The sequence below is a fragment of the Carcharhinus amblyrhynchos genome, chromosome 23 (assembly GCF_965287045.1).
Source record: "Carcharhinus amblyrhynchos chromosome 23, sCarAmb.v2.hapA, whole genome shotgun sequence".
NCBI lineage: Eukaryota > Metazoa > Chordata > Chondrichthyes > Carcharhiniformes > Carcharhinidae > Carcharhinus > Carcharhinus amblyrhynchos.
In genome coordinates, this window is record NC_137346.1 from 6,771,228 (window position 1) to 6,793,501 (window position 22,274).

Below are 22,274 nucleotides of genomic sequence, written 5' to 3' on the forward strand. Positions count from 1 at the left end.
CCGTAATCCTCATTTAACCTGCTAACCCTCCTGACGCTGGGGGCAATTTAGCATGGCCAATCAACCTAACCCAACATTTTTGGATTCTGGGAAGAAATCTGGAGCATCCGGAGGAAACCTATACAGACCATGTGGAGAAAGTGCAAACTCCGCACAGTCAGCTGAAGCCGGGAATCGAACCCGGGTCACCAGCGTTGTGAAGCAACAGTGCTAATCACTGCGCTACCAAAGCACCCTGGCAGACATTAATAACATTGCTGCAGGGAAATAACAAAAAACTTGCATTCACATAGCACCTTAAGGTAGTAAAACGCTGGAATGTATCACCAAGATGTTAGGTTGGATGACCCAAAATCTTGGTCCTAAAGGTGATTTTTATAGAGGACCTTAAAGAAGAGATTTACAGAGTGAATTTGATCCTGTATCCTGGTAATTAAAGTTTATTTATTAGTCATGAGTAGGCTTACATTAACACTGCAATGAAGTTACTATGAAAATCCCCGAGTTGCCACGCTGTTCAGGTACACTGAGGGAGAATTAGAATTTAGCACGGCCAATGCGCCTAGCCAGCATGTCTTTCGGACTGTGGGAGGAAACCGGAGGAACCCTACGCAGACACGGGGAGAATGTGCAGACTATACACAGACAGTGACCCAAGCCAGGAATTGAACCTGGGTTCCTGGCGTGATGAAGCAGTAGTCATAAACACTGTGCCACTATTGTCAACAACATTGGGTAAAACAAGCCTCACTTAGGTTAAAAACTTATTTTTTCTGAGTCTTGTCTCTAAAAGGAATCTGAGGGGTGCCAGATTTCACTGGGTTGCCAGGCCCAAGAATGCTTCAGTCAGCCAGGAATTGCTGTGAAATGTGAAAAATGTGCATGTGGAAGCTATGAGTGGGTCAGTTTAGCTCAGGTGATGCAGAGTGACACCAGCAGCACAGGTTCAATTCCTGTACCAGCTCAGGTTACTCACAAAGGCCCCGTCTTCTCAACCTCCAGTGCCTGAGATGTGGCGACCCTCAGGTTAAATTACCATCAATTAAGCTCTCCATCTCATCTGGGACTACGGAAACTTAGTGAAATATGAAAAGGGCACATATGGGTGTAACGAATGGGTAAGGCCAGACTCCTGTGAGTGAATAGAGTGCTAAACACAGGCTCCATGTGTCAAGGATTGTCATACAAATGCGAGTTGGCAATGAGAGGACAGTGTATAAGGAAGTGTATGCTTTGGCAATGACATTGTTAAGCTCATTGCCTTATTAAAGACAGGGTGATGATTATTGGGGCTCAACCTCCAAAAAAGTTTGACTTTTTTACAGCTGCACATTCTTTCCGGCTATATCACAGCTTGGAATAGCTCCTGCTCTGACCAAGACCGCAAGAAACTACAAAGAATCGTGAACAAAGCGCCATCCATCAACCAAACCAGCCTCCCATCCATTGACTCTGTCCACACTTCCTGCTGCCTCAGAAAAGCAGCCAGCATAATTAAGGACCCTGCTCATCCCAGATGTTCTCTCTTCCACCTTATTCCATCAGGAAAAAGATACGACAGTCTTGAGATCATGTGACAACCGACTCAAGAACAGCTTCTTCCCTGCTGCTGTCAGACTTTTGAATAGACTTACCATATTTTAAGTTGATCTTTCTCTAGCAATGAATATAACACTACATTCTGCACCCTATCCTTTCCTTCTCTCCTATATACTCTATCAACGATATGTTTTGTCTGTATAGCACACAAGAATTAATACTTTTGATTTTATCCCCATTTTTGTGCCAATAATAAATCAAATCAAAGTATAAATGGACACAGCTGGAACAGTTGGTGTGGGAGGACTGCAAGGATTGCATCTCTCCTGTGCTGCGTGTAGAATAAACTTGTTGAAGGTAATTGGCAAGGTGCTGTATCATTCCTCCATCATATACTAGCATTAAAACAGGAAGCAGTAATGAGGATGGGACAAAAGTATTGAAGGAAATATTTTCCAGTTAATTAGTTTATTGATGCGACATGCTGCTGGTGCATTTAGTCAGTGAACTAAGAGCCATTTTAGCAGAATTATGAAATAATATAACACATTGCACAGAAATCAGAAGTGTGTGTTGTTCCGATAGCCTCACCATTGTCACCTCTGTCTGATGCCGCTGTGAAAGGGTCAATCCTAAATTTATGGGGAGAAAAAAAAAAACAAATTCAGCTTTGACACTCCCTGAGTAGACAGGATTATTGGTTTTAAACATTTTAAATTTTATTTCCATTCTTAAAAATAAACCATTTTTACAGAAGATATTTCAGGAAACTTTGTTTTGGTGTAAATTTCATACTTTATAAAAAATAAATAAATTTAAGAGTTCAACAAAAAAGGATTAGTTTATCTATCCATGAATCAGAACCATGAAATGACTGTCACTTATTAATTTCATTTATTTAATCTTTCCCCATCTTTGTCTCACACTGTTATATTAAATGCACAATATAAATGTGTTTTTTTGTACCAATATTAGTATATGGATGACTAACCCGTACGCACTTCCAATGTCTGCTAGACTCCAATGTTTAAAGGCAGTTACACCCTGAATATTTGGGTGTTAATACTTTTTTGGAAGCTTTCTAGCTCTCAGATAGCAACATTCCAGCTTAAAGTAAAAAGTTAAAGTTTATTACTCACAATTAGGCTTACATTAACACTGCAATGAAGTTATTATGAAAATCCCCTAGCCACCACACTCCGGCACCTGTTCGGGTACACCGAGGGAGAATTCAGTATGGCCAATGCACCTAACCAGCTCATCTCTCATACTGTGGGAGGAAACCAGAGCAGGCAGAGGAAATCCAAGCAGACACGGAGAGAACATGCAGGCGCCGCACAGACAGTTTCTAAGCTCATAGAATCCTACAGTGCAGAAGGAGGCCATTCGGTCCATCAAGTCTGCAGTGACCAAAATCCCACCCAGGCCCTACCTCCATAACCCCATGCATTTACCCCACCTAGTCAGCATGACACTAAGCGGCAATTTAACTTAGCATGGCCAATCCACCTAAACTGCATGTCTGTTTGATGGTCCTCACACTTCAAGATGGTTTCCACTAATTGAAAAGGATTTAACAGGTAATATATATAATTTATAAAAATCTTAAATCTGTGTAAATTCCTTATCAATGTTTTACATTATAAATTCTTGTTGCACTGATTTGAGAGTTTTGATTCTTCAATGTCCTTGCTTATGTCATTTTGGCCAATTTTACCTCTTTTTCTCCCTAGGAATTTGAATTTTGAAATGTTTGCAATCTCTGTCTCTCTATCGATGTTAATAAAGTGCAGCAATCCATTGTGCAAGTCTCTGCCTTTTTTTTAGTTCATTTTAAAAACTTTATCTCTGTTCCCTATTGGTTGTGTTCCTTTAATTCACAAAACCCCTGACTTTGACACAAATACTTGCAGCCAGTCCCCACAACACAAGGAGTGGTGAGAGACTTGGGATGTATTACTGATCTCACTGCGGACTGACCATATCCGTGTTTCTCTCAGTACTTGTGCCAATAATAATTCAAAACAAATCGTTAGCCCACATTTACGCGCACAAAACCGGTCATGCTGTAATAATACCATCTTGCCAAAAGAGACACTTCAGTGGCAAGAGGACATAATTTCAACGTGACAAGTTCACGGTGGCACAGTGGTTAGCCCTGCCGCCTCTCAGCACTGAGGACCTGGGTTTGATTCCCAGGTTTGGGTATCTTGTCTGTGTGGAGTTTGCATGTCTTCCCCATGTCTGCGTGGGTTTCCTCCAGATGCTCCAGTTTCCCCTCTCAGTCCAAAGACTGGGGGATTTTCATAATAACTTCATTGCAGTGTTAATGTAAGCCTAATTGTGAGTAATAAACTTTTACTTTTTACTTTAAGCTGGAATGTTGCTATCTGAGAGCTAGAAAGATGAGGTGGGTCAGCCATGATAAATTGCTCCTTTGTGTCAGGGGGATTGGTATGGTAAATATGTGGGGTTACAGGGATAGGGCGTGGGTGGGATTGTTGTCAGTGCACACTTGATGGACCAAATGGCCTCCTTCTGCACTGTAGGGATTCTATGATCTATAGTTTTATATTGGTCCTTTCTTATAGAAATGTAGGGTTTATGATAGGAATAAATTTTAAAAGTAACAATATACGCCTTTAAAATGATTCTTTCACTCTAACCTGAGGAGCACACTTGGTCTCAATGCTGTCTATGTATTGGCATGAGAGAGCCACTGATATTCATTCATTTCCTTAAGAAGATACAGAGCCTTCTTCCTATAGAATGATTGGGAAATTGTGCATCATTCAGCCCTCGTCAGGCACTGGGGATCCGGGGTTCCTGTACACCCTCATTCTCTTCTGGAGACACTGGCCCATTCAGCTCTGCGACTTGTCCAGTTTGCGCTGTAGGTATCGAGTCCTCGCGTCCGATATGGACTTCTCATCGTTTCTCTTTTGCAACTTTCTGAGAGCTTCTTGTTGGGCTTGCTCTACAAGGGGGAAAAAATGTGGCAAGTTAAACATACCCATTTGACATGGGAGGCAGTGGCTAATGCTACTGTTGCTGGGCCCAGGTTCAACTCCCACCTCGGCAGATGACAAACTTTGAATCCAATAACAATTAAAACACTGACCGTGAAAACCATTGTCAATTGTTGTAAAGACTCATCTGGTTTGCTAGTGTTCTTTAGAGAGGGAAATCTGCCTCCTTACCTGGCCTGGCCTACGTGTGACGGCAATGTGGTTGATCTTAAAATGCCTCCCCTCTGAAAGACGCTGAGTTCAAGGGCAATTTGGGACGGCCCAACCAGGAACGCCCACATCCCACAGAAAAATTACAACACTGAAGGAGGCTATTTGGCCCAACTTGTCCATACCAGCTCAAAGACATCCAGCTGCCCTTTTTAAACCCTGGAAACAGTGACAGTCAGCATTCCCGGACACAGGTTAATGCTTTCAGTTCCGACGTTTCAAAGCTACACGTGGTAAACTTCAGTGATAAAACAGTGGTAAACATGTGGGAAGAGGAGGGGGCATACCCAGGTTTGCTTTCTGCTGTGTGTTCACTTAACCGTTGTCAGATGAAGTCTCATAACGCCAGATTAAAGTTTATTTGGAATTATGAGGTTTCGGAGCGCTGCTCCTTCAACAGGTGAGTGGACAGGTAGATTTCACAAACACAGCATATATAGACAAAAACACAACTGCAAGATAATTACAGATTGTGTAAGAACAGCTTCTTCCCTGCTGTCATCAGTCTTTTGAATGGACCTACCTCATGTTAAGTTGATCTTTCTCTACACCCTAGCTATGATTGTAACACTACATTCTATACTCTCTCATTTCTTTCTCCATGAACGGTATGCTTTATCTGTATAGCACGCAAGAAACAATACTTCTCACTGTCTGCTAATACATATGACAATAATAAAATCAAATCAAATCTTGGCGGCGGCACTTGTGAATTCGTCCTGTGAATGAATTAGTAAATGAAAAGTTCATCCACTGTGCTCAGACATGAGGAACGGACCCCAGATAGCAGTTGCGTCCCCTGCAGAAGCCACTGTGCTGAGAAAAGGAGGGGAGAGGATTTGGAGGCTGGGCAGCTCACCTGATTGTTGCTTGGTTTTATGTGCTACCTCGCACCGTTGGGTGATGCCAGTGGCCACTTCATCCCTTGCCACACTGCTCAGCTGGTACACATCAACCTCATGCAACTTCGGCAGCAGATCCTTTACCCACTCGTAACGGACCGGGCACAGCGTCCGCACATAAATCTTAGATGTGACCATAACGTCGTGAAAGATGATCCAATCGAGCTGACTTTCCTGGTCGAATAGCTGGGAACAGGTTTAAGAAAGCTGCTGTAGTGAGGTTGTTTTCAAAAATGCTCCCATTTGGCATTTACCTTCCTCTGCCCATCTTTGTATTGTACGGGGTTCTCAGCACAAGGGAGAGTCCAGTCCCCCTGCTCTCTACCCAATACCGACTGGATCTAGCCTCCCCACGAGCTGTCAGTCATAGAGGTTTACAGCATGGAGACAGGCCCTTCAGCCCAACTTGGCCATGCTGCCCTTTTTCTACCACCATGCTAATTGCCCGGTTTGCCCCATACCTCTTAATACCCATCTTACCCAAGTAATTGTCTAAGTGCTTTTTAAAAGACAAAATTGTACCCACCTCTATTACTGCCTCTGGCAGCTTGTTCCAGACACACATCTGTGAAATTTAAACTTATGCAACAACCCACCATGCTGTACCTTATCAAAGGCCTTGCTAAAGTCCATATAGACAACATCAACTGCACCGTCGCTCACCATAACCCTTAATTCCTTTACTGTGCAAAAATCGATCTATCCTTGCCTTAAAAACATTCAATGAGACAGCCTCAACTGCTTCACTGGGCGGGGAATTCCACAGATTCACAACTCTCTGGGTGAAGAAGTTCCTCCTCAACTCAGTCTTAAACCCGCTCCCCCTTATTTTGAGGACTTGCCCCCTAGTTCTAGTTTCACCTGCCAGTAGAAACAACTTCCCTGTTTCTATCTTAAAATCCACTTAACCTGCACATCTTTGGACTGTGGGAGGAAACCGAAGCAGCCAGAGGAAACCCACGCAGAACGGGGAGAACGTGCAAACTCCGCACAGTGACTCAAGGCCGGAATCTAGCACTGTGAGGCGGCAGTGTTAACCACTGCCACCACATTGCACAGATCAATCATATCATAAAGGCCCAACAAACAGTATCTTGTAGGACTGTGATAAAATATGACAGGACAGGAGCAGGCTCAGCTGTGAATGCCCCTCGGTGGAAATATTGTGAGGAGAAATAGAATTACAGATAAACAGCGCAACAATATATTACGTACAACAGAAGACGGATGAATGTAGACAATGGAACCATGTCCGTCCATGGTGTGAAAGCTTTTACCAACAGACCTGTAAAGAAATACATCAAGTGTTACTTTTAGCATTTGTATTTTGTCAGGTTATCTGTTTTCCTACATCCTGCAAACAATTTATCCCAGTCCGTTATCATCGGGATTGTTGAGAAGGGAATGAAATAAACCATCCTCCCATGTGTGGTTCATGTTGGTTTCGGAGTAAACCACGAACTCCTAAGTGGAAACCAGGGAACATGAACAAGGAGAGAACTGGGATCCATCAATAAAAGGACGGGAATCTTGGCAGAGGGTCAGGATCACTAATCTGGCTTAGCCAGCGAAACACAGGGTAAGGTGAACACATTTTAAAAATCAAGACCGTGGCAAATTTCAACTGAACACGTAAACCAGGATCGATCAGATCTCCTCAAACTGTAAGGGAGGAAATCTCGACAGACAGGAGATTTTCCTCCATGTAAAAGTGGCTCTGCTGACAGCGTGATCCTCTGTCGCAAAATAAATTCAACTGAGGGGTGGAGTGGATTCAACTCTGACCTTTCACTTCTGTTTTAGGTTCAGACCCACCCCAGAGCGAATAGGTTAGAAAGATCCCAGGTCCGTGAGCTGCCAGGGTTCTGTGTGAACTGAGTTGGGACAGGGCCACAGAGTACAAATCTCCAGAGTCTGACACAAAATTGGCACCACAGTTTCACACAGGCCGCAGTCACAGGTCTGAGAGTAATTGTTTTCCTCCTCTCTTGGCTTACAGATATCAACACAGTGGCACAGTGGTTAGCACTGCTGCCTCACAGCGCCACGGACTTGGCTTGGGTCACTGTCTGTGTGGAGTTTGCACGTTCCCCCTGTGTGGGTTACCTCCGGGTGCTCCGGTTTCCCCTCTCAGTCTGAAAGACGCGCTGGTTAGGTGTATTGGCCGTGCTAAATTCTCCCTTGGTGTACCTAAACAGGCACTGGAGTGTGGTGACTAGGGGATTTTCACAGTAACTTAATTGCAGTGTTAATGTAAGCCTACTTGTCGCACTAATAAATAAACTTTATTTTGATTAACCATGCTAAATTGATCCTAGTGTCGGGGAATTAGCAGGGGAAATGGGGGTTACAGGAATAGGGCCTGGGTGGGATTGCAGTCAGTACAGACTCCACTGGCCGAATGGCCTCCTTATGTACTGCAGTGATTCTATTCTATCCGAGCTGGCATCAGTGCTGCTAACTACTTATCCTCGATTAAACAAAAAACTCAGACCCACGAGGCTGGCAAGAGACGGGGATCTCTGACCATGGCAAGGAGCTGTCTGTCTCACCTTCTGGCCACATTGCAGAAATAGCCAGCACACAAACATCTCCGCAGTAGCTCAGACTTGGAGCCATCAAATTTCTCCGTGGGGAAGTCCTTCCTCTGCAAACAACAAGGATGTGAGCCTTTGGTGTAAATTTTGAGAGGCAAGTGAGACAGCCCACATGAGAGCGCGAACTAGCAAGAATGAGCGACAAAGTGGAGGAGAGGGGGAAATACTGCCAAAGTAAGACATCTCACAACCCCAGGTTAAAGTCCAACAAGTTTATTTGGAATCACAAGCTTTCGGAGTGACTCCAGGGCTCACCTGATGAAAGAGCAGCACTCTGAAACTCATGATTCCAAATAAACCTGCTGGACTTTAACCTGGTGTTGTGAGACTTCTTACTGTGCCCACCCCAATCCAACAGTGGCATCTCCACATCATGGCTTCTTTGTCAAAGGCACTTAAAAATATTTTTTAAACTGAAATTCAATTAAAAAGACACTCGGCCACCCCTACCTGCTTGAGTTTGTTGAGTATTTCTCGCAGCTGTGTCTCTATGCTAAACGCAGTCTTCATCGCCCGCCAGTGGATCCAATGTTCACGGCACCAGGTAGCCGGAGAGTCACTGAGGGCGAATATCACATTGGTGAGTTCACAGGAACAGGGGGGCTGCAGCAAACCAACAACAGAAGAGAATAAACAGTACATAACAGACTCTGCGTTGGGGACTGTGACTCACACAGGGTTGTCTCCTACCTCATCAACAGTTTATCCGAGACTGCCCTCCAGCACTTTGCCCAAGTGACCATTCTTTGTGTCCTGCAGTACCTGATGGTGAGCTCTGGAGCCAATTTGATCATGGGAGCTCCATAGCTCCTGTTGTTACTTAACATCCACGCATTCTACAGCAGTGGCATGGCGGCACAGTGGTTCACACTAATGCCTCACAGCGCCAGGAAATCAGTTTCAAATCCTGTCTTGGGTCACAGTCTGTGTGGAGTTTGCACATTCTCCCCATGTCTGCATGGGTTTCCTCCAGTTTCTTCCCACACTTCAAAAATGTCATGGGGATTAGCAGGGAAATACATGGGGTTATGGGGATAGGACCTAGGTGGGATTGTGTTTAGTACAGACCCGATCGTCTCCTGCACGGTAGAATTCTATGATTCTATAATCCCCTGACTCTTGGGGACAATTTAGCATGGCCAATCCACCTAACCCGCACATCTTTGGACTATGGGAGGAAACCGGAGCACCTGGAAGAAACCCACACAGACATGGGGAGAATGTGCACACACTACACAGACAGTGTCTGCAGCCGGAATTGAACCTGGGTCCCTGGCGCTGTGAGGCCGCAGTGCTAACCACTGTGCTGCCCTTGATGTCAGGTGGCTCAGCAGTGCTAAACTGAGCCTTAGTGTCAGGGGGACTACCTAGGGTAAAAGCATGGGGTTATGGGGATAGGACCTGAGTGGGATTGTGGTTGATGCAGACTCAATGGGCTGAATGGCCTCCTTCTATACTAGAGGATTCTGTGATACTATGGGGTGAACAGCAAACAGAAGCTCTGACAGGTCTTCCCATCCCCAATGAGGTGCACTGAGAGTAACTGTGGTACTCCTGTCCAGTTCTCTGAGTGCAATAGGCCAGCACCACATCAGGTGGTGAATGTATTCATTAAACCCTGTGGGCATTGCAGTTCCCTCGGGTCCAGTAAGCTTCCCCCCCTTTCTCGGTTTCTCTTCAACCTGTGCTCATGCCCCCTTCCAGTATGAATAGTCGACAGAGACAGGCTTTCTGTGGATGTCCCTAATTGGTTGCCCAGTGAGCCTTTGAGTTGTTTGTCCCATTTCAGCGACTCCAACTCAGAATCCAGGCTGACACTCCCTGTGCAGAACTGAGGGAGTGCTGCACTGTCTGAGGTGAGACCCTAAACTGAAGTCACAAACATTTCCAAGACTGACCACACTTCAAAAGTACTTGGGTTTGAGACTTCCAGGTTCCAATAAGTGCTATAGAAATTCAAACTGTTTCTTTTTAATTAGTCCGCGACCTCCATCAATAATCACACAGATAAATCTGCCTGCCCTATCTCCCATTAAGCAGTGCTTGCACCAGCCCAATTTGCTAATAAAAGCAGTAAGTGCTAAAAAAAACCCAGATCTAGCAGCATCGTCCAATATGCCGCTACATAAGATACAGGAGCAGGATTAGACCATTCAGCCCATCGTGTCTGCTCCGCCATTCAATTATGGCTGATATGCTTCTCATCCCCATTTTCCTGCCTTCTCCCCATAACCCTTCAACCCATTGCCAATTAAAAATCTGTCGAATTCCTCCTTAAATGTACTCACTGTCCCAGCGTCCACCACACTTTGGTTCACTAGAAGAGTCCCAATGAAGAGTCATTTTGGACTTGAAATGTTAACTCTATTTCTCTCTCCACAGATGCTGCCAGGCTGCTGAGTTTTTCCAGCATTTTGTGTTTTTATTCTAACTCTCCGGCATCCAGGGTATTTTGCTTTTACTCTAGCTCGGTACTCTACCCTGCCTGTCCCAGTTAAGCCGAGGCTTTCTCCTTAACCTCCCACTCTGCCCTTACCTCTCTCTGCACCTCTTGAACACGGTGAGTAAGGTGACAAAGTCATTGCTGCCTCCAGCCTCCTGTGCCAGCTCCCGGTGCCTCAGCTCCGCTTCCTTCTGTTTCTCCGGGTTCCCTGTAGGGAATGATGTGAAGTTAGCGTTTGTAAAGTGCTAAGAGGAGAAAGCAATTCATGGTTCTGTTAAAAAAGTAGTTTTTTTCTGTACTGAGTAGATGCAGTACACAGATTGAAACATTGTACTGAAGGGCCAAACAGCAGGATTGCCTTGGTAACAGGCTTCAGCCATTTGAATTAGAACATGTTTCTGAATTTTAACCAATCAATTTAAACTAGGCATTTGAATAACAACAGCCTCTCAGATTTGAAATTGATGTTTTGGTAACCTGTAAACCAAATCCTATTGTGGGGATGTTACTATGACATCAAAGATATCGCAGCTAGCTCCAAGCTCGAGAGCCAGCAACTGCCACAGCTCACAGCTTTAGAGAGAGAGAGAGAGACAGACGCACAGCCGGTAACTGCCATCTGCCACCCTAATAGCCACATTTATGTCTTAAAAGAAAGCCTCATCTCGATAGTGAAGACAAAAGATAAAACCTGGTTGTATTTAGAGAGTGACTAAAAATTCTATACTTTTTGTTAATAAGTGGGAATTGGATTTATCTAGACAGCATTCCATTAGAATCATGTTTTATTATGTTTGTTAACAGTTTAGTTAATTTGTTCACTGTTAGAAAAATAAAATGTTACTTGTTGCTTTTTTAGAGACAGTCTCAGGTAGTTATTTTGATTTAGCCACAAAAAGTTGAAGGGCAGATATTACCCTTCTACACACTCTTTAACAGATTATGAAGGGAGATATTCTTTTTTGAGTGGTTAAGTGTTAGTTCTCAGAGAGAGGATCAACCTCTGCCTTTATAATAGGATCCTCTGCCTTTATAATAGGATAGAGTACAGAACCTCAGCCAGTGTCCTCCTGGCCAGCCCGTCAACATCCACCTCGGGTTTCCCTCGCGGCTCCCGCATTTCCTGTTATTGTTTGAAGGGGTTATGGTGAGTTTTTCCGATCCCTCTACTGTACCAAGCCAGTGAGTACTGTGGGTCCACCATCTCTCAATGAACCCACCCCGAGTTGGCAAATGGTATGTTGGCCTTCATAGCCAGAGAATTTGAGTATAGGGATAGAGATTTTTGCTACACTTGTATAAGGCATTGGTGAGGCCACATCTGGAGTATTGTGTGCAGTTTTGGTGTCCTTATCTGAGGAAGGGCATCCTTGCGATAGAGGGAGAACAGAGAAGGTTTACCAGGCTGATTCCTGAGTTGGCAGGTCTGTCATATGAGGAGAGACTAAATCAGTTGGATTATATTCATTGTAGTTTAGAAGAGTGAGAGGGGATCTCATAGAAACTTATAAAATTCTAACAAGGTTAGACATGGTAGATTCAGAAAGAATGTTCCCAATTGTAGGGGAGTCCTGAACTAGGGGTCATAGTTCGAGGATAAGGGGTGAAGCTTTTATAACTGAGGTGAGGAGAAATTTCTTCACTTAGAGGGCAATGAATGTGTAGAATTCACTAAAACAGAAAGTATTTGCGGCCAAAACGTTGTGAGATTTCAAGAAGAAATTAGATACAGCTCTTGGGGCTAAAGGGATCAGGGATATGAGAGGAAGGGGGGGGCTCAAGATATTGAATTTGATAGTAAGTCATGGTCATAATGAATAGCAGAGCTGGCTCAGAAGGCCGAATGGCCTACTCCTCCTTCTAATTTCCATGTTTCTATATAACTCTGTAATGTGTAAAATGACTGCCACCTTCCTTCATGTAACAGTGACCACAGTTCAGATTCTGGGACAATGTGTGTGTAAATTCAGGACCTTTCTCAAGAGGCCATTCTTTTTACCTGGTCGAATGAAAGCGTTTTCCACGGAAAGCATGGCGGCCACCGGAAGCAAAAGACATTCGCACCCAAACTCTGCGGCTTTTATCAGTGCCCGTGTCAGAGACGGCAGGAGAGGGAATTCCACCATCAGTCTCCCGAGTTTGGTCACGCAGCCCGTCCTGAGGAGGAGGAGAGGGAGAAAAATGACTCACGAGGACTCTGCAAAAACCAAGGCTTGCTCACTCTTCCAGGGGGACAAAAATCCAAAGATCCTATTCCCATGAATCCTGGCCAATATCTATCCTGCAACCAAAATCACTAAAACAGATTATTCAGCCCTCAAAATCTCATTACCGTTTGTGGGAACTTGCTGTGCACAAATTGAATGCTATTTTTGTCATATTCCAATAGCCCTAAGGTCCTGAAAGGCAAGAGGAGGGGAGTGGTGGCATAGTGGCATTGTTACTGGACTAGTAATCCAGAGACCCACGGTAATCTCTGGGAACCAGGTTTGAATCCCACCACAGCAGGTGGTGACATTTAAATTCTGTAGAAATCTGAAATTAAAAGTCTACTAATGATCATAATTGTTGTAAAAACCCATCTGGTTCACTAATGTCCTTTAGGGAAGGAAATCGGCCGTCCTTACCCGGTCTGGCCTACATGTGATTCCAGATCCACAGCAATGTGATTGACTCTTAAATGCCCTCAGAGATGGGCAATAAATACTGGCCCAGCCAGCGACATTCCCATCTCATGAACAAATAAAACATAAATTCAGATCTTCCTGTCTCCTATGCTTTCAGGAGATAAGTTAATAGGACTTCTAAGGTCCTGTCCTCTGGGGCAAAGTGACACTCTTCAATGAGTTCTGGACCATTGAGAAGAGAGGGTGGGGGGTGCGAGGGCAATGGGGAAGCTATTGTGTTACTGATTAATATTCACCCCATGTGCCCCAGATTAGATTCTTGGTCTCATGTTCATCAGCTACCTTCAATGATGGGAAGGTAGCTATAATTTACCCCCTGGGGTGGGACCAAGGGTAACTATAAGCTGGGGATCCTCAAATTAAATCTGAACATGTTAGAAATACAGAATGTGAGAAACCAACCGTTTTTTAAAATAATTTTTATAACATTTGCCACAATGCATTTGTACTAATGTTTGTTCACAGGATAAATTCTACTGAAGTCTCAAGTTTTACTTGTGCTGGGACATGTTACAATGTTACAACATGCTGAGATCAGCATATACATTCACAGCTCATGATCAGCTAACCTTGGCAGAGATCACTAACTTGTGGGCAGTGCATGATCAGAGGTCGGAACTAATTAGAGTTGGCCCCCTCTGCAAATGTGTTTAATTAACCAATGGATGTGAGAGGGTGTTCTCTGAAATAATATATAATAATGACTGTAAGACAGAGAACAATAGGAAACTGGTAACATCATGTAACACAGAAAGGGAACTCCTAATAAACCTGTACGCTTGAACCAGAGAACAAGACGTCGGCAAATTCCTGAATCTAACAACAGCTACTTAGTGACTGGGAGAGAAATGTAACCGTTTAGCTGGGTGACTTACTAAAATGACCGAGTGTCTGATGGGCTTAGCTAGCAGAAGTTCAAGACCCATTCCAGGACGTGAGCACATAAACCAGGCTGACGCTTGCAATACAGTACGGGGGAGGCCTGCACCGTGGCGGGGGGGGAGGAGGACCTGTACTGGGGGGAGGAAGCTGGCACTGGGAGAGGGGGAGTGAGGAAGAGGGAGGAGGCTGGCACTTGGTGGGGGGGAGGGGAGAAGCACTGGCAGGAGGCCTGCACTGGGGGGGAAGCTGGCACTGGGGAGGGCGGGCGGGCCTGCATTGGTGGTCTTTACCAGTTACTTAACTGAACACAAAGTAGTGATGGGGTCACTCACTCACTCACCTGTCAATAGCATCACTCTGGTAAAGCTTCTTCAGTGCCTCCAGGATGTGCCTCTCCTCCGGGCTGTCAAGATATGGAAACCTGCAGAGTAACCAAACAAACTTCACTCAGCAGAGAGGAGAATTCCATGGGAACGATATTGTTCCTCAGCTCCCCCGGTTCAGTGAGACACTGGACTGTGTGCCAGCCTGCACCAATCTGACAGACCTCACCTATAACCTCAGTCTGCAGGATGATATAATTGGCTTTTATTTGTTGTCCTGGAGGATGCGGTCCGCTCAGGGTCAATTACAGTAAATGGGAACCTGTTACCAATTGCACATTTGAGCCAATCGGCTCCGCAATAATCCTGATTGGCCTTGCCTGGCGTTCTGGTCTGGATAATCCTGCTAACCAGACTGGGTTAGTCTTAGCTGGACAAGTAGTGCGAGATTTACCAGGGCTCTTTGCTGGTAAGATGCTGGTTTGAGCTGCTTAAGCCCCACAGGGCTGTGGGGTGAGGGTGAGGGAGGGAGGGAGGGAGGGAGGGAGGGAGGGAGGGAGGGAGGGAGGGGGGGGGGGGGGGGGGGGCAACTCCTGAATCCCGGCTCTGCCAACCACCCCCAAAACCTTCAGATTCGGGTTAGTGGATCAGGCCTCACTGCGGAGTCTGCATTTCACATCAGGCAAAGGAAAGGTCTGAGCAGAGGAATTCTTCAGAGAGAAGGAAAACAATTGGGGCTTGACTCAGGCGTGGTTATCATATTGTTATAGTGTTAGTGTACTGGGAGGCACAGTGGTTAGCGCTGCTGCCTCACAGCGCCAGGGACCCAGGCTCGATTCCCGGCTTGGGTCACTGTCTATGTGGAGTCTGCATGTTCTCCCCATGTCTATGTGGGTTTTTTCTGGGTACTCCGGTTTTCTCCCACAATCTGAAAGACGTGCAGGTTAGGTGCTAAATTCTCCCTCAGTGCACTCGAACAGGCGCTGGAGTATGGCGACAAGGGGATTTTTATAATAACTTCATTGCAGTGTTAACCTAAGCCTACTTGTGACACTAAAAGTTTTAACTAAAGGGAACGCACGTTATGCCAGCACCACAGCTTGTGTGTCAATGCAGCTTAATGCCCTCAGCATTAAGTGAGATCCTGGGTCACGTGGGAAGTTGCAGCTGTGGCTCCATAAAAAACAGGTTGAACCGAAAAACTACAGAAGGCAGAATTAATTATATATACTTAACCCACTTTTTAAATGAACCCACACCCACTTCATGTAAACTCTCAGTGAGGAAGTATTCAACAGGAGAAAATGGGGGAGAGTTTGGCCCATCGAGATTTGATACAGTGGATTGGAGAGATTTTTTTTCAAGTTTTTGACATTTAAAGTTTATTTATTAGTCACAAATAAGCTTACATTAACACTGCAATGAAGTTACCATGAAAATCCCCTAGTCATCACACTCCAGCGCCTGTTTGGGTGCACTGAGAAAGAATTTAGCATGGCCAATGCATCTAATCAGCACCTCTTTCAGACTGTGGGATGAAACCGGAGCACGCAGAAGAAACCCACGCAGACACGGGGAGAATGAGCAAACTCCACACAGGCAGTGACCCAAGCCAGGAATCGAACCTGGGTCCCTGGCGCTGTGAAATCTGGCTTAAGATTCAACAGTAACCATAACAAATTGCACATCAGGTTCAGGTCTCTGCAGCTTCTTATCATAAGTGATTACCACTGAACACTTTGTCTCTATTTTGCCCTTCACATGTGCAGACATACGGGCAGCACAGTGGTTAGCACTGCTGCCTCACAGCACCACGGACCCAGGTCCGATTCCCGTCTTGGGTCACAGTCTGTGTGGAAGTTGCTCGTTCTCCCGTGTCTGTGGGGGTTCCCTCTGGGTGCTCCAGTTTCCTCCCACAGTCTGAAAGATGTGCTGCTGAGGTGCATTAGCCGTGCTAAATTCTCCCTCAGTGTACCCGAACAGGCGCCGGAGTGCGGCAACTGGGAGATTTTCACAGTAACTTCACTGCAGTGTTAATGTAAGCCTACGTATGACATTAATAAACAAACTTTAAACATGGCAGACAGGAACGGAAAGGGCATCGGAACTGCTTTACCCAATAACGTTGTTGATTCCGAGACACTTCAGGGTAAGGATCACGGATGTTAAACTTGCTCTCTGGATCTCTGGTACCATGTGATCAGACATGCATGTCTCCCAGAATTCTTTGCTGTAGATCCGGTAACATTTCCCAGCAGACGTTCTTCCAGCTCTTCCTGTTCGCTGCACAGCTTCACTCCTGCAATGGGCACAGGGGGTTTGAACTAAAAAGAACATTCACCTTATACAGATTCCCCCCGCAAATATCTGAAAGTGATGCACTGAGGAGCCATAATCATCCTTTTGTTCTTTACCAACGGCTAATTTTAAATTGTGTTTAGAATTTATGCATCAGAAGAGTGAATAGGAAAAAGTCTAAATCAATTGAATTTCTACTCAGTATGGATGGCACAGCGGTTAGCACTGCTGCCTCACAGCGCTAAGGACCCAGGTTCAATTCCGGCCTCGGGTGTCTGCATGGATTTCCTCCGGGTGCTCCGGTTTCCTCCCACAGTCCAAATATGTGTAGGTTAGGTGGATTAGCCATGAAATTGCCTGTCAGTGTCCAAAAATGTACAGATTATGTGGATTGTCCACGTTAAATTGTCCAAATATGTGTAGGTTAGGTGGATTAGCCATGCTAAATGCGCAAGGGAATAGGGAAGAGGGAAGGATCTGGGTGGGATGCTCTTTTGGAGTGTTGGGGCAGATGCGATGGGCTGAATGGTCTCTTTCTGCACTGTAGGGATTCTATGGTTCTATGGAAAAAGAAGGATTTGCTCCATCGGAATTCTGTTCAATTAGAATGAGGGATTTGGGATATTGGGATTCTATATAATGAGACTGAAATTCAGTGCATTCGTGGAATTAATTTTTTTTTTTACACACTTACTTTGAGATTGGAACCACCTCCAGTATGTCGAGTCCCACTCGGGGGTTGTGATTCAGCTGCTTCACGAAGCCACAGTCTACAACGTATCTGTAATTAAAGAGTTGAGAAGTGAATTTTGCAGCACACAAAGAGGCCCTTCGGCCCATCATGCCTGTGCCAGACATCGAGCACCTATCCTCCCATTTTCCTGCATTTGGTCGGTAGCCTTGTATCCTATGGCATTTCAACTGCTCATCTAAATACTTCCTAAATGTTGTGAGGGTTCCCGCCTCTACCACCCCTTCAGGCAGTGAGGTCCAGATCATTCCCACCTTCTGGCATTTAACACCACACAATACTAGTAGCTAACTCCAATCACAAAACACAGTGCACATTGCCTGATAACATAAGAGACTGGTTGAAGAGATACTCAATTCTATTCAAATATTTCAGGGTAAGAATTAAATCTCTCATTTCTTGGCATTGTAATTCTGGACTTGACGTTAGAGTAAATAAACTTTTAAATTGGTAGACAGATAGAATTTGTATTTATATAGCACCTTTCGCAACCCCAGGACGTCCCAAAGCTCTTTACAGCCAATGAAATGCATTTGGGGTGTAGTCACTGTTGTGATGTTGGAAACGTAGCAGCCAGTAAGCTCTTACAGACAGCACTGAGATATTGAGTCTCTCAGTGATACACTGAAATATTCACTTAGATTAGACCCTGAAGCATCAGGAATACTTTCCCTTTCTATTTGGCAGAGTTTTCTCAGGTTCCCTCAGATTGATATGTTGAACTTGACAATCTTGTTCATTAACATACTTCAAAGGATTTTTTTTATTCATTCGTGGGACATAGGCGTCACTGGCTGGCCAGCATTTACTGCCCATCCCTAGTTGCCCTTGGAGGGCAGTTGAGAGTCAACCACATTCCTGTGGCTCTGGAGTCACATGTAGGCCAGACCGAGTAAGGACGACAGGCTTCCTTTCCTGAAGGACATTAGTGAACCAGATGGTTTTTCCGACAATCAACAATGATTTCACGGTCATCAGTAGATTCTTAATTCCAGATAATTTTTTATTGAATTCAAATTCCATCATCTGCCGTGGCGGGATTCGAACCCGAGTCCCCAGAACATTAGCTGAGTTTCTGGATGAATTGTCTAGAGATAATACCACTAGGCCGTCACCTCCCAAAGGTGGAAAAGGTTGCAAAGAAAGCATATGGCACGCTTGCCTTCTTTGGCCAGGACATCGAGTATAAAAGTTGGCAAATTATGTTAGTTATATAAAATGTTTGTTAGGCCACATTTGGAATAATGGAATTCTGTTCACCATACTGCCAGAAGGATGTGGTGGCTTTGGAGAGACTACAGTAAAGATTTACCAGGACGTTGCCTGGTGTGGAGGGTATTGGTCATGAGAAAAAATTGAATCAACTGGGATTGGTCTCCCTGGAAAGACGGAGGCTGAGGGACGACCTGATAGAAGTTTATAAAATTAAGAGGGGCATAGATAAAGTGAACAGGTGGAAGCTTTTCCCTAGGGCAGAAATGACAATTACAAGGGGGCACAAGTTCAAGATAAGGGGGGGAAGGTTCAGTGGGGATGAGCAGGGGATGTTTTTACACAGAGGGTGGTGGGGGCCTGGAATGCACTGCCAAGTGAGGTGGTTGAGGCAGACACATTAGCGACATTTAAGACTTGTCTGGATAGACACATAAACAGATGGGAATAGAGCAATACAGGTGATTACCCTAGATAGGACAATGTGATCGCCGCAGGCTCGGCGGGCTGAAGGGCCTGTTCCTGTGCTGTACAGTTTTTTGTTCAATTCTTTGTTCAGTTGATTATATCACCGACTCTGCAGCAGGTACTGACCAGATCTCCTGCTGCTTCTCGTTAGGCAACACCCTCTTCTTAGGTTTGCTTATGAGAGGCGCCAGGTTTGATCTGTTCAATAACTCTCCCCACAGCCAAACAGCATCAATATTCAGTCTGAACTGGAGTAATTTTCCAATATCGCTCGAGGTATAATCGAGAGATGGACTGATGGCATTTAGATATCCTCAATGTGTCAGCACATTTGGAAGAGACGTTGAAAGAACCAAGGGCCATTAGGGCCAGTGAAATCAAACTTGTGTTTCTCACCTTATTCCATCAATGGTCAAGGAAGTGGCTGCAATATTAGTAGCAACAACGCATTTCCTGATGTGGGGTGGTGCAGGAAGAAAAACTTTTCTCTGCTGATCTGAAGGAGAAGTCACAGTTAGGATTGAGATCAGAGAATGCTAGATGTCAATTAAAACATTGCTTCCGCAATCAGATACAGTTTATTAGTTTAACTGTCAGAGAGATATCATCAGTGCTGGTACAGCAAGCGGTTAGATACAGAGTAAAGCTCCCTCTACACTGTCCCCATCAAACACTCCCAGGACAGGTACAGCACAGGGTTAGATACAAAGTAAAACTCCCTCTACACTGTCCCCATCAAACACTCCCAGGACAGGTACAGCACAGGGTTAGATACAGAGTAAAGCTCCCTCTACACTGTCCCCAACAAACATTCCCAGGACAGGTACAGCACAGGGTTAGATACAAAGTAAAACTCCCTCTACACTGTCCCCATCAAACACTCCCAGGACAGGTACAGCACAGGGTTAGATACAGAGTAAAGCTCCCTCTACACTGTCCCCAACAAACATTCCCAGGACAGGTACAGCACAGGGTTAGATACAGAGTAAAACTCCCTCTACACTGTCCCCATCAAACACTCCTAGGACAGGTACAGCATGGGGGTTAGATACAGAGCAAAGCTCCCTCTACACTGTCTAAATAAAGTTAAACCCTCCCATGGCAAGTAGAGCATTAATTAGATGCACAGTAAATCTCCCTTTAGTGAGAACTCAACAATTTGAGATGCACAGTCCATATGGAGCCAGTCTCATAAATTCTCAGAGTCACAAAGACAATTTACCAGTTCATGCGAGGGACCGATAGCCAGATGGAAACCAGTGCAATTCTTTTCACGGAGAAGCTCGAGGGACAGTGGGAGTGTGGGGAGGCTGACAGCTGCCAAATGTTGGATTGTAACGGCAACTCAGGGTTTGAAACGACATACGGAACCTCTGGTTCCAATCCTACCATTGGCAGCGTAGAGTCAATTATTCCGTTCTTGTGAAGATGCTTAAATCTTAGACCTGGTAAAGTCCATCCTTCCAAATTTCACAATCTGTTTGAAACGTTACCAGTTTTAACAAGATCCTCACAACAGTAGGGAATCCTCATCATACAGTTAAGACAACCATTAGTTGCTCTTTTTTCCTTTCTATTTCTTTATTTGTTCTTGGGCATTGCTGGCAATAGAATCCCTCCAGTGCAGAAGGAGGCAATTCAGCCCATCGAGCCTGCACCGAAAACAATCCCACCCAGGTCTTATCCTCCGTAACTCCACATATTCACCCTAATCCCCTTGACGCTAAGGAGCAATTTATTGTGGCTGATTGACCTAACCCGCACATTTTTGGACTGTGGGAGGAAACTGGAGCAGCCGGAGGAAACCCACGCAGACATGGGGAGAATGTGCAAACTCCACACAGAGTCACCCAAGCTGGTAATCGAACCCTGGTCCTTGGCACTGAAGCAGCAGTGCTAACTACTGTGCCACGGTGCTACCCACATTTGTTGCCCATCCCCGATTGTTCTTGACATGGTGGTGAGCTGCCATCTTAAACCGCTGCGGTCTGTGTGGGGTAGGTACTTCCACAATCACCCTTTGGCCTCTTGACAGAAGCCAGAGGTTGGCTGTAGAGGTTGTTTTTCAAACTGGAGGCCTGTGACCAGGGATCAGTGCTGGGTCCACTGTTACTTGTCATTTATATTAATGATTGGGATGAGAAAATAGTAGGCATGTTTCGTATGTTTGCAGATGACACCAAGATTGGTAGCATAGTGGACAGTGAAGAAAGTTATCTCCAATTGCAAACGGATCTTGATCAATTGGGCCAGTGGGCTGACGAATGGCAGATTGAGTTTAATTTAAACAAATGCGAGATGATGCATTTTGGTAGATTGAGCCAGAGCAGGACTTACTCAGTTAATAGGGAGGCATTGAGGAGAGTTACAGAACAAAGAGATCTAGGGGTACATGTTCATACTTATGGAAGTAGAGTCGCAGGTGGACAGAGTGGTGAAGAAGACATTCGGCATGCTTGGTTTCATCAAACATTGAGTACAGGAGTTGGGATGTCTTGTTGAAGTTGTACAAGATATTGGAAAGGCCACACTTGGAATACTGTGTGCAATTCTGGTCACCCCATTACAGAAAGGATATTATTAAACTAGAGACAGTGCAGAAAAGATTTACTAGGATGCTACCGGGACTTGACGGATTGAGTTATAAGGAGAGGCTGGGTAGTCTGGGACCTTTTTCCTCTGAAGCGTAGAAGGCTGAGGGGTGACCTTACAGAAGTATATAAAATAATGAGGGACATAGACAAGGTAGATAGTCAATATCTTTTCCCAAAGGTAGGGGAGTCTAAAACTAGAGGACATAGGTTTAAGGTGAGAGGAGAGAGATACAAAAGTGTCCAGAGAGGCACTTTATTCACACAGAGGGTGGCGAGTGTCTGGAACGAGCTGCCAGAGGTAGTAGTAGATGTGGGTACAATTTTGTCTTTTAAAACGCA

At 45.0% G+C, this 22,274-nt stretch overlaps 1 protein-coding gene across 2 annotated transcripts in view; it reads right to left on the reverse strand.

The window, feature by feature from the left end:
* Positions 1-1,159: 1,159 nt before the first annotated feature.
* dhx40 (DEAH (Asp-Glu-Ala-His) box polypeptide 40) overlaps positions 1,160-22,274 on the reverse strand; it is a 30,052-nt gene continuing 8,937 nt past the window's right edge. Inside the window, exons 7-18 of one of the 2 annotated variants that reach the window (XR_013889287.1) lie at positions 19,738-19,837; positions 17,605-17,691; positions 16,729-16,911; positions 14,630-14,710; positions 12,720-12,877; positions 10,814-10,928; positions 8,728-8,836; positions 8,233-8,327; positions 6,896-6,965; positions 5,638-5,866; positions 4,206-4,516; positions 1,160-2,171 (exon numbers count right to left, since the gene is read on the reverse strand). Coding sequence is in view for 1 of the 2 variants with exons in the window: in XM_080210642.1 (XP_080066768.1) it covers positions 4,404-4,516; positions 5,638-5,866; positions 6,896-6,965; positions 8,233-8,327; positions 8,728-8,836; positions 10,814-10,928; positions 12,720-12,877; positions 14,630-14,710; positions 16,729-16,911; positions 17,605-17,691; positions 19,738-19,837 (1,340 nt within the window). In the remaining variant the exon portion in view is untranslated. The other variant, XM_080210642.1, reaches the window with a different exon arrangement.